The sequence below is a fragment of the Hevea brasiliensis genome, chromosome 6 (genome assembly GCF_030052815.1).
Source record: "Hevea brasiliensis isolate MT/VB/25A 57/8 chromosome 6, ASM3005281v1, whole genome shotgun sequence".
NCBI classification, from domain to species: domain Eukaryota; kingdom Viridiplantae; phylum Streptophyta; class Magnoliopsida; order Malpighiales; family Euphorbiaceae; genus Hevea; species Hevea brasiliensis.
The window spans coordinates 306,473-318,910 of NC_079498.1; the positions used below are offsets into that span (position 1 = coordinate 306,473).

At 34.8% G+C, this 12,438-nt stretch overlaps 1 protein-coding gene and 1 pseudogene across 1 annotated transcript; one reads left to right on the forward strand and one right to left on the reverse strand.

The window, feature by feature from the left end:
* The first annotated feature begins 4,415 nt into the window (after positions 1 to 4,415).
* Positions 4,416 to 5,991, forward strand: LOC110663112 (putative GDP-L-fucose synthase 2; annotated as a pseudogene).
* A 1,224-nt stretch (positions 5,992 to 7,215) lies between these two features.
* Positions 7,216 to 12,167, reverse strand: LOC110663111 (ruvB-like protein 1). The gene is made up of 12 exons (XM_021822343.2): positions 11,995 to 12,167; positions 11,062 to 11,250; positions 10,750 to 10,881; positions 10,490 to 10,639; positions 10,093 to 10,248; positions 9,500 to 9,634; positions 9,254 to 9,319; positions 9,070 to 9,176; positions 8,094 to 8,193; positions 7,898 to 7,989; positions 7,747 to 7,816; positions 7,216 to 7,613 (listed from the first exon to the last, which is right to left on the reverse strand). The coding sequence occupies exons 1-12, from the start codon at positions 12,082 to 12,084 to the stop codon at positions 7,524 to 7,526; spliced, it is 1,377 nt and encodes a 458-aa protein (XP_021678035.2). The 5' UTR covers positions 12,085 to 12,167; the 3' UTR covers positions 7,216 to 7,523.
* Positions 12,168 to 12,438: the final 271 nt, after the last annotated feature.

Consider the following 12,438-nt stretch of genomic DNA (forward strand, 5'->3'; position numbering starts at 1 on the left):
CAATGCTTCCATCGCTTTGCGTAAGGATGTCGTTCAGTACCTTATCATATCCATGTTGTAATCTTGCACTGCACCGCGCCACCGCCCAATCTGCGTCACTCTCTTTTTATATATATATATATATATATTTTTTTTTATCATAAACTGTATGATAGAAAAATAATAATAATAATAATCAGCCTTGATTGCTATAAAATTTTTCCTATTTGAAATTAAATTTAGCATTTACTTAAGAAAGTAATGAAGACTGAACGTCCTATCTAATTGAACTAATTTTTAAGTTCATGAGCATCAGCACATCTATAGCTTTGATCAGAACCAGTCCCAACTAGGGCCGCTTTTGATCCTATTTTGGATCGAAAACAAAACCCTTTCAAGAACAGGTTGGATTCAATAATTATGATTTTTGTTTCAACTTGATTAAAAATGTTTCTGATTCAATTAACTGTAAAAATTCTTTTAGTTATTTTTAAAAAAGTGAGCTGAATGGGATTAAATTGAAAATGGGAGGAATGACTGAAATCCGTTAACAAGTTACCGCATTTAAAAAAAAAAAAATAGAATTATTGTCCCAAATTTAATTTACCAACCGTATATATTAAGTACCACAAATATGTACATATTGTAATCAGACAGACACGTAATAATTGTTATTAATTATTATTGATTAAAAATTAAGAATTTAACATGAATATCTATAAATACAAAATAAGATACAGATGTACCTTGGACTAGTATAATAAATAAATAAGCAAGCTTGTGATGAGACAGCAATTGACCAAAATTCCATTGCACAAGTTTTTTTTTGTCACGACCCAACTTATGGGCCGGACTAACACTAGGATCTGGACCAGCCTAAAACCCCTGAGGCACGTAGTAAGCCTAACTATTCATCAACCCAACTCTAAGGCTCATTTGTGCCCAATTTCAAGAATTCAACCGAATAGAGTCCGACCATAAAATGAACTTTTTAACAAGGAGTTTTTGACTCACCCTACATTTAAACACAATATATAATCAATTGGGGAGCTTAACTCACCCTCCACATACTCATAATAATATAAAGTCAAATAACAGCTCAGCTCTCTCATCCAGTCCAACGTTCACGCATATAATAAGTTTACAGGTTCAACATGGCAACTTATATTACATACCCAAATCAAATAAATATTTCTAACACATGCGGAAATTCTAGGAGTTAATAGAATTACACAAACATTAATAAATGACCTCTGAAGAAGAAAAACAGGTTAACCACAACAATAATCCTCCTGTAGTCTGGAAAAATAATGAACAGGAGTGAGCGTTCGACTCAGAAAGTAAAATATCAATTTTAATCATAATCTCTATAGCTATCTAAAGCTAATGCACTCTGTGAAGTGAAATGCGACAACGTCAATATTTTCACATCATAACAGCAAATAGGCAATTTGGAGTACTCACACACCCAACACTGTCAAACAATACATATATGAGAGCTGATCCCCTATATAGTCTCTAAATCCAACCTCTGCCAGCGAAGATCTCAAGCCACACTTTCTCTTAATAAACCAAATACGGGGTCCTAGCGAAGATCTCAAGTCGTGTCTACCCCGTAGGACCAGGTCCCAGCGAAGAACTCAAGCCGTGTCTACCTGTCCTGTCTATATCCAATACCATACCACACGCATGCCACGCACACATACCGCTCCAAATTACCACAAGCAACATCCATGACACTTTGACAGTTGTGAATGCAACATAAAATGTGCCTAGATTTTAACTACATGGATATATATTTATAAGTGATGCATGGGCATGCTTGAACATATAATAATATCGAAATTACAATTAAAATTAATATTTTACTCACAGACTCAACCGAAGTCACTGTGGCGGTTGGGCGGAGAAAGAAGGCTGTCCCGACTCACCTGACAATTTTATTACAATTATTTAATATAGTTGATTCAATACAAGCTAAGAAAAAAATCAAAGATGTCATAAGTCGTGCTGAAAATCTGGCAGAATCTCCCCTATACCTAAAACCTACCTAACCTGCAAAAGGGCTTAAAACACACTTCTATAACTACAAACTATATATCGACAACTCAATCACATCACACAGCCCCTCCTGGGCCCATCCAAACAATCATGAATCATAATATGTAAAATTACAGTTTAGTCCTCATAATTTAACCCTTTTGCAAAAACTACCCAAATGAGTTCTAAAAATTCTAAAACTTTGCCTCGCGGTCCTTAGCATCATTACTAAGCTAGTGCAAAAGGAATTATAATTTTCTAAGCTAACATGAATATTTTACGGATTTCTAATCCAATTCAAGCACTAAACAATTAAAAAAAAGCAAGGTTCGGATTTACCTATGCCAATTTTGACCTCGGAAACGCGCTTGGGATGTCTGACAACGGTGGGATAGTTAAAATTTCGACTTAATTCCGATACTTTTTTGATAGCATGTCTGTCTGGTCTGGTTGCTGTTTGTGGGTGGGCCAGTGTGGTCTGATTAAGGTCCTATGTGGGGCGTGCTTAGGACAGAGCTTTTAGGCTCCCACATCAGTTGTGGACGTGTGTGTGTGTGTGTATGAGCTTATAGGCATGTGCTAAGGCTACTCCCAATTAGTAATTGCCTGGGTGTGAGTGTTGGTTTCTATTCATTTTGAATTCAATCAATTTTTCTTTTTTTTTTTTTCTCATTTTAATATTATGTGAAGCAAAAAATAGTAGAAAGCTTTTTTTTTCATCTGAAATTCCTCTCAATGGCATAGCATAATAATATTTTTTTATTAAAAATTAGTTTATTTCTATATTTTTTTATTTAAATGCTATAATTTAAAAAAAAATACATATGTATTATTAAAATTATGTTTAAAATTTATATTTTTAATTTATAATTTATTTTTTAATGAATAAATAAAATTTATAATAAAAAAAATAAAAAAGTAAAAAAGAAAAATCCTTATAGAGATGGAGAAATTCTAATCCTGAATTTATGTGGGACAGAGACAGCGATTTCCACATCTAACCCATCTCGTTTTCATTCCTAAAATTTCTTAGACTTTATTTGTCGGTATAAGATATAAATATAACTTTAAACTCTAAGTAATAATATAATTCTCGATAAATATTGGTTTTTTTTTTTTAAAAAAGAAAAAGAAAGAGAGAAGAACACTTTTACTATGCATTTTGTTATGAAGATATGAAATCCAGTAACGAAATGTTGTTTTTATTTTTCTTGTTTTTATGGGGGAAAAGATGATATAAGTTCAAACACATGAAAAGCAATATAATAAAAAGAAATTAAGCAAAATATACTACAGGCATGACAAACGTCAAATTTCTGCTCGCATGAACCTCCTAGCCTTTCATTATTTTATGATTAATATTACTGTAATTTAATTAATGTTAAAATTATATTTAAATAAAATTATTCATTGGTAATCTCCTGCTCTGCTGTGGGGACCAACAAGTGAACATTCCTCGGAGATTTTTGCCTATGATTGAGGAGGAGTTCAAGCCTTCTCTTCAACTAAAGATCACATCATCATATGCAATTGCCAACAATTTTGTTCACTGAATTTCTGTCTGTACTCTCTATTGCTTTAAAAAGCCAATGCTTTACTTCTTAACCAAACTTGGGTTTCTTGTATTCCAATAAAGCAATTGGAATTGCTTTAATGTTCGCTAACTATGCACTTCAAAATAATGTTTGTTATTATTGTTAGAGGTTCTATTGAATATACATATATCAGATCTTTAAATGTATAAATTAAAAAAAAAATATCAAAAATTAAATTTAATATGTTTTTATACTAAAAAGTGAAAATAATTTTAACATTAATTTAATTAAATATCAAATTGAATTGCTTTGCTCCGGCTCAGAAACTCGCCCATGCCTACCTGCAGGTCCTTTCATTCAGAGAAAAGGCCCATTCAATTTGTTTTCTCCTTTCTGGTTTTTGGGCCCAATACCCAAAAATATAAAGCCCACTTTGACTAAAGACTCGCTTTCGCCAACAAGCAAAACCGCCATCGCCTCTGCATTTACTTATATCTGACCACACGAAGGCCAGTCCAGAAATTAAAAAAAAAATAGAAAAGAATTATTTATTAATAAAAAATACACATTTAAAATTAATTTATTTTTCATTATTAAATTGTAATTTTAATATTTTAGAAATTAAATTATAAATTATTTTTTATTTTATAAAAAAATACTATAACTGTTCAATTTCAGGTGGTTTTTTTTAAATTGTCCTATTTTGTTTTATTTTTTTTTAAATTAAGAAAATATTAATTATTTTTTTCTAATGTTATCATTATCCTCAATCTAATAAAGTTTAATAAAAATAAGATTATTTAATTATTTTTTAATATTACTTTATGAAAAACAAAATCTGAAAAAATATTTGAATGAGATTGAACAAACTCTTAGACTTGTCAGTTATTAATGGTAGAAATGGGCTGGCGATGGACGCATGAAGCTTCTCTTTGCTTGTGTCGGCCTATGTAAACTTTCTATTTTTATTTTTAATTTTTTAATTCTCCTGTGAATTGATAAAATAAGTTTCCCTTCTGTAAACTTTCTAACTCTGTAGCCTTTAGTTTGTACCTTTTGTTTTAACTGAAGGGCTTTTGCTAGCCTTTAGTCTTCGAAACACTATCGTTTGTAACATCCACCATAACTGCGGAGATTCAACTCTGACAAATGGGCGGTCTTAGCCACGGTATTCTCTTTTTTTTCCCACATTTTTGTTTCAGCTATCAATTAGAGATCTCACATGTTCTATTTACTCATCTTTTTCTCTAGATTCATCATCTTTCCTCTCTAGTAAATCCTCCAAGATCTTCGTAGCTGGCCACCGTGGTCTGGTTGGATCTACTATCGTTCGCAAATTCCACGCCCTTGGCTTCACTAATCTCGTCCTTCGCACCCATGCGGAGCTCGACCTCACCCTCCAATCGAGTCCTTCTTTGCCACTGAAAAGCCGGAATTTCTTATCTTGGCTGCTGCCAAAGTTGGCGGCATCGATGCTAACAACACTTATCCGGCTGATTTCATAGCCATCAATCTCCAGATCCAAACCAATGTCATCGACTCCTCTTTTCGCCATGGCGTCAAGAAATTGCTCTTTTTAGGTTCTTCCTGTATATACCCCAAGTTAGCTCCTCAGCCAATCCCAGAAAACGCCTTGCTCACAGGACCTCTGGAGCCCACTAATGAATGGTATGCTGTGGCCAAGATCGCTGGAATAAAAATGTGTCAAGCCTACAGAATTCAGTACAATTGGGATGCAATTTCTGGGATGCCCACCAATTTATATGATCCAAATGATAACTTTCATCCAGAAAATTCTCATGCTCTTCCGGCGTTGATGAGGAGGTTTCACGAGGCAAAAGTGAGCGGGGCAAAGGAGGTGGTGGTGTGGGGAACAGGGAGTCCATTGAGGGAGTTTCTACATGTGGATGATTTGGCGGACGCGGTGGTGTTTTTTATGGAGAGCTATAGTGGGCTGGAACATGTAAATGTTGGAAGTGGGAAGGACGATCAGGGAGTTGGCAGAGTCAATGAAGGAAGAGGTGCGGTTTGATGGGGAGCTTGTTTGGGATACATCAAAGCCAGATGGGACCCCCAGAAAGCTCATGGACAGCTCCAAGCTGTTGGGTTTGGGGTGGGCTCCTAGTGTTTCACTTAAGGATGGGCTTATCGATACTTACAAGTGGTACGTGGAGATTGTGGTCAAGCAATGATGCAGCTGATTATTGTATCTGATGTGTTTCTAGTGAAGATATTGGCAATTGGTTTGCTAATTGCTATCTGCCTTGAAATAATTTATAAAGTTACTGTGAACTGCCTAAATTGGATTGCACAATGCAACAAATTTTGTTCAAGTTCACCAGATTTCCTTATTCGTATCCATTTGTATTTAGTGAATGCTTGATTTTGTATGTTGGGAAGGATATGATCAAGCGGTGTATCTTCAGCAAGTCTGCAATTTTCCGTTGTCCGTCTATGCCTGATTTTCCTGCCAATGGTTCAGTTGCACCTAAGAAAAATTTGAATTTGCTCAAAACCAAGCAAAACAAATCAATACAAGCACCTAAACTACAAGCAATTTTATGTTGGATAGAGTTTCTATTCAAGAACCAGCTTCTGATGTTAATGAGTTTAACCAAATTGGTTTCAGATAGCCAAATGCCTATGATTCACCATGTCAATGAAGCTAGACATAGTAAGAACACATGCCATTCTTAATAGAACTTGAAAATGCTATTCCATACTTGAGTTCTCGGGAACCTGGAAATTCTGCTTCATGGAATCCCTTGGCAACTTCAGCGGCCAGCTTTGGCTTTCATATATTTGCCACAAAGGAACAATCAATGTATACGAAGTTGTGCAAATGATCTTGTCACTTGTGTGTGAGAGAGAGAGTCTGATGTTCAAATGAGACCATTTTAGAGGTTTGGAGTTATGAAGAACCTTCCTAAACTATATATATATATTCACAAACAGTGCAGAAAAACTTGTCATTTGTGGGGTAACAAGAAGGACGCCACAACTAGAATTGTAAGGTGAATGCAACAGCACAAGCAGGACACAAGTAGGCATAAGCTTACATGCATCAATATGGCCTGCTGCTCATCATCAAATTGTTACCATTTAGTACACATGCTGTCAAAGTTCACAATCTTCAAGCCCGACAATTTCATGGAAAAAAGAGAAAGCAAATCTGACTATCCAAATGATAATAATCTTGCAAGTCCAATGCGTCAAACAAGAACATGCCAACAACCTTTTTAAGCATCTGTTGAGGCATATCAGATGATGTTGTCGAAGAAATGAAGGAGTCTTTGACCGGTTTAACTTGAAAATGAATCCTTTGGAACCTTAAACATTGTAAGCTAATTACTCATCACCCCATGTTGATTTCTAAGATGCATACATTTTTCATTTGCCTCGTAGAGATGGTTACTGATTATTCCATCAAAATTTACTGCTAAAATTTTGAGTCAACACAAGAGAACAAGAAACACAAAAAAACCACTATGCATGGGATTGCTTCTAATTTGAATTTAGCATAATAATAATTTGGCATCTAAATCTCTTTCAAAATTATCCCAAATGGATTACTCTTTTAGACAAAAAAAAGAAAATCGTTCACTCATATTCTCAAACATCGATGGCCAATTCTTATTTTCATAGTGTTTCAAATGAACTCTTTGAAATAAAAAGATAAATTGCATTCCACTTGACCTGGAATAATTTAAGTTATTCTGTGGACAATTCACACAGTTTGTTAACAAAATTGAGCAACTTATATTTTATCCACACCAAACCATCCAATGGAATGTGACAAACTCCTTTGACTTGGAGCTTTTCTAATTCTAAAACTAGGTAAGATTAATGGCCCAGAACAAACCTCCTATGCAGCATATCCACCTCTTGAACTGTTTCTAATGTAATTCATTTGCCTCCACAACTGCCTCCGTCCATCCACAAAACATCCAGAAAAATCAGCCAATGCTATCATGAAATGTACTTTTCTTGCTGCTCCTGAAGTAGCTTCGCTGAAGACTTAGCATCCAAATACAATGCACTCACTTCCTCAAGATCCGCCTATACATTATGCCAACACCCCACAACAACAACAACAAAAAAAAAAATTTACATTTATTTGACAATTGCACACCTTTTTAAGGTCTACTCTTTCACAAACACAATGCCACTAATTTAACGAAACAATAATTACCTTGCAAATGTTGTCTCGGCCATTCATTTTCGCCTCAATGCTGGCAGGCGATAACAGCTGAACTGCATGCCTGTAATAAATAAAGTATATATAAGCAGGTAAATGGACCTTTTTTCTACAACACATGGTAACTTATAATTTTAATCCAAACCTCAAAGATGAGCGTTGACCAATCTCTCCGAGAAATGCCAAACTTTCCTCATCTACAATCAGTTCCTCTACCTGTGCACGAATTGCTAAAATCTGACCAAACAACAAGAGTCCATCATTTGGTGGCATTTTACAAAATAAAAGAAATTTTTAAAGAAATTAGAAGACAATAAAGCACATTAAGCCTAGGCCTAAACCTGTATCATTTCCGCAGGACCATAAATTTGTGTTCGGATAATCACCAAGCGGTCCAACAAGTCAACAGGTATTCCATGAGGACTATTCATATCTGTCCCTCTACATCCAGCAACAAGTTTAATTCAGAAATCAAGGCATCATGATAACAGAGACATGCATAAGCGAATTGGAGATTTCAACATAAAGTTTGGCACAGGTCACAGAAATATAACGTTCTATCTTTGCATTGCGTTACAGAACTAGATATCAATAAATGCCAGAAAACTTTGGTTTCTCAAATTCCAACTGATTTCTATACTCTCACTTAAGAATACAGGTGAAAAGAAATATTAGAAAAAGGAGGGAGAATTAAGATGTGAAATATCATTCTAATAACAATAACCATAACTGATGTAAGCACATGATTTAGCATTCCTCCATACCATTCACCAAATATTTTGAAAGATTAATAAGTTTCCCATAAACAAAGATGAAAAATCAATACACACACACACACACACACACACACATATATATAACCAACTGCATGCAGTTTCATCCTGTCCTCAGCAATTACTGATAGCAGTGACTAAATTAAGAAGTCCAATTAAAGGGGGAAATAAAATAGTCTGAAGCAAAGTGTACTTGGGCTTTCCTTTTTCATTAAAGTCCAAGAGAGAGCTGCAAGACAGGGTGGAGCACATAGGTCAAGCATTTATAACAAGATTAAAAAAAAAATAAAAAAAGAAGAATCACAACCACAGTGCTGATATGGAAAAATCTACATCAGTTCTGGGATTAGCTCCTTTCAGGAATACATAGTTTATTCACTTTCTACTTTCTAGTTTCAGAGTTTAAGGCATTCACAAAATTCAATTAGTTTTGCTTAAAGGAATCCTCATTATACATTAGATATCAACAAGCTTGCTTTCACTACCATAGTTTCCAATATGTGCATAAGCAAAACATCACATCATGCATAAATATTATTCATACCTTACATTGCATATTCCCCTATTTGTAGCAAATATTACTATTGGAGACAGTGAGCTCTCCAAAGCACGATTCAAGTAAGAAAAGCACTCCATATCCAGCATATGTACCTGTCAGTTGTGGTTCAGTATACACAAGAAATATGGGAATAGATAAGATGTGGATGTGGCTTAAGAGAAAATGGAACCTCATCAATGAATAGAACACCAGGGACAAGTTCTGCAACACCTTCATCAATATATCGATTAACAACCTGCCATCAGTAGAACCATTTCAACTTTTATAATTAAAAATTGAGAAGCCCGACTATTGGAAACACAAGCATTAAATCATATAATTAATTCAAAAGCATATTTTATTTATGACTGTCCCAAGAAAACAATTTAATATAAATACATATTTCTGGTACATCCAAAAGAGTAGTACCTACTACCTTATTTATTTCCTGTCGCAGCTTGTCAGTGATTTCTGTTTTTCTGGGCTTCATCATTTGACCCATTAATGACAAGATATCTTGCCCACCTTGAGGTCTTGCATTTGCAGCATCTAGATCATGTAGAGTTACATCCTGAAGAAAATAAAAAAGATCAGAGCAATATAAATAATTTCATGCTTATTACAAAACCAATAGTTAAGCCAAAAAAGGAAAAAAAAGGTTTTAGAGCAAAGAAGTTATAAAGCATTCAAGTTCAATCAACTTAAACGGCATTAATTTCCTAGCCACTTTAATTCAGTGGGTTAAAAAAAGCAGATTTACACATGTAGCAGGGAACCTTTTAATTCTACAAAATAATTACACACACATGCAAGCTGATACCATCATTTAGATGGCATATGCTTCACAAAGTGATATTGACCTATTTAAAGACAAACACCTTGAAGCCAGCAACACAGAATTACAGATCAACTTGAAAAATAGATATCACCACAACTACAACTTTATGATAGTTCCTAATAGATCCATGAGCAAGATAACCTCCAAAGTCAATTATCCTACAAAGAACCCACAGTTCGTCAGTGGCATACCTGAACTATCTCCTTCTTTTTGTGAACCTCGCCCTTAGGAAGAGGAACATATTCTTCTGCTTCAAGGTCAAACTCTGTAGCAAAAGCATCGCTTCTACCCACCCTTTTGACTGCTCCACTATTCGCTTCAATGTATATAACATCTCCAACAGCTACCTGCATATTTCATTACTAAGGTATTACAAGAGATTAAATTAAGAACACAAATAAGTGAATAACTAACTTGAAAATTGCAGAAAGCCAGAAATCCACAAAAAGAATTGAATAACACAGCATAAGTTCCCTTACACAATTGGACAATCAAAAGTGACAGCATTTTATACATCAGCTCACAAATAGTTCTTAGACACATATAAAGTACTCAAGCATTCAGAAACAAAATCTTAAAAGGCAATACCTTCTCTTTAATTAAGGAATCATAGATAGTAGGGTCCAACTTTAGTTGCTTGGTTCCTTTGACAGTTTTCAGTCCAATAATTACATGACTAATGCTTTTACCATAACCACCTGTAACACTTTCAGTTTCTTCTGGCGAAAGTTCAGTCACCTGAAACAATACTAGCAAAACTTCATGAATTAGAACCAACTTAAAATATACATATGATGAAAAACAGTGATGATGGTCTCTTACAAGGAACCATAGCAAATTGAACTTACCTCTCCTTCATAGACCTCTTTAATTTCCTTGATACGTAGACCAATAGCCCTTCGGAAATTTTCCATTAAAACCTCAGTTTTCTTCACTTCAGATGAGTATACTTCTGATCCAACCATTGGACAGAATGGAACCTGGAAATCAATAAGATAAATGTGTATGTTATGTACCTCAAAGACCAATAAACATTTAAAATAAAACTAAGAATCTAACCAAAGATCGAAAATGCATAAAGAATCTTGTCAGTAACATAACAAACTAGTGAAAAACTCAAAATCTTATGAAGGAAACAAGAATACAAGTAATACTAATACCTTGTTCCCAAGCTCCTGGGATATTCCAAGGGCCAAAGCTGTCTTCCCAGTACCAGGAGGCCCAGCCAGGAGAAGAGCACGGCCAGCCATCTTCTTCTGCTTTATCATATCAACTACAAGACCAGCTGCTTCTCTTGCCTCCATCTGACCCACAAAACCAGCAGCCAGTGGTATGGCTTTTCCACTGGGCTGAAAAAATAAAAAAGAGAGAGAACCAGAATGACCCACAAGAAATTATCAGGAAATCACATAGAAGTGAATCCTTGAAACAATGAATTCAATAACCTAACCTAATACACATCCAACATATCAATTGCCCATCTCAGCTCATCACTTTCAGCAGATTCAAACATTCCCCAATTTCCTATGATAAACAGAAGTTGGTATAATCACACATTTCAAACTCAGGAAAATCCTTCTGTGGCTTCTTGAAGAACCAAGGGCACACCTTTTTGCATCAAATTCTGAATATCCAAAAAAATACCGTGTTTTTTAAGTAGAAAATACCACTAAAGGTTATCGTTTTTGCTCATAAAAACAAAAATTTAGTTGCATTTGTACCCCATTCCCCTCATTAGGATGAGTTGCGCTCTTTTGAAAATACATTTGGGTGAAAATATATTGGCATGTGAACCCAATATTCAATTGAAAGAGAATTCGTGGAGTTAAAAATTTAAAGTTGCAACCTTTGGTAACAGAACGTGTCATGTCATGACGAGAAATCAAACTAATCCCTGCCAAATATATGATAATCATAATAGCTAAGGAACATCATCACATAGAGGGAGAAAGTCTACAAGCATAATGCTGAGAAGGAAATCAAAGTACAGTTGCTAAAACAACAGCTAGCAGATAAGTTATGATATAATATAGAAAAAGAAAGAGAGAGAAAGAGAAAACCCAAAACCCTAAAAGCGAAATAAAAGGGGATACCTCAAGGCCAAGGCCTTTGATATGAGTGTGAGTGGCGATTCTCTGCTTTTTTGCAGTGGACTGGACCTCTTCTATCTTCATTTTGTCCATCTCTCTCTCTGTTTTCCTCTGCTTTCTCTTCCTGTGGGTAAGCTGCTAAGTTCAACTTCTCTAGTGCCAAATTATTTTTCACAGGCATCTATTCATTGCGGGGTTTAAGTTGGGATCCTCTACCCCGTCACCCTAACTTCACTCTACGCCCCTCGTTCATTGTCTGCCGCGTGGATTTTTAATGAAAAATTGAAAATATTCGCTTTTTTTTTTTTTTTAAGCAATAGCCGCTTAAATTTATTTTTATTTAGAATAGAACTTTTCTTTTGTGAAAAATTATGAGAAAATTTTATTTGCATTAAGAAAAATGTAATTTTATTACACTTTAGGAAAAAATATTTTTTTATAAATCAA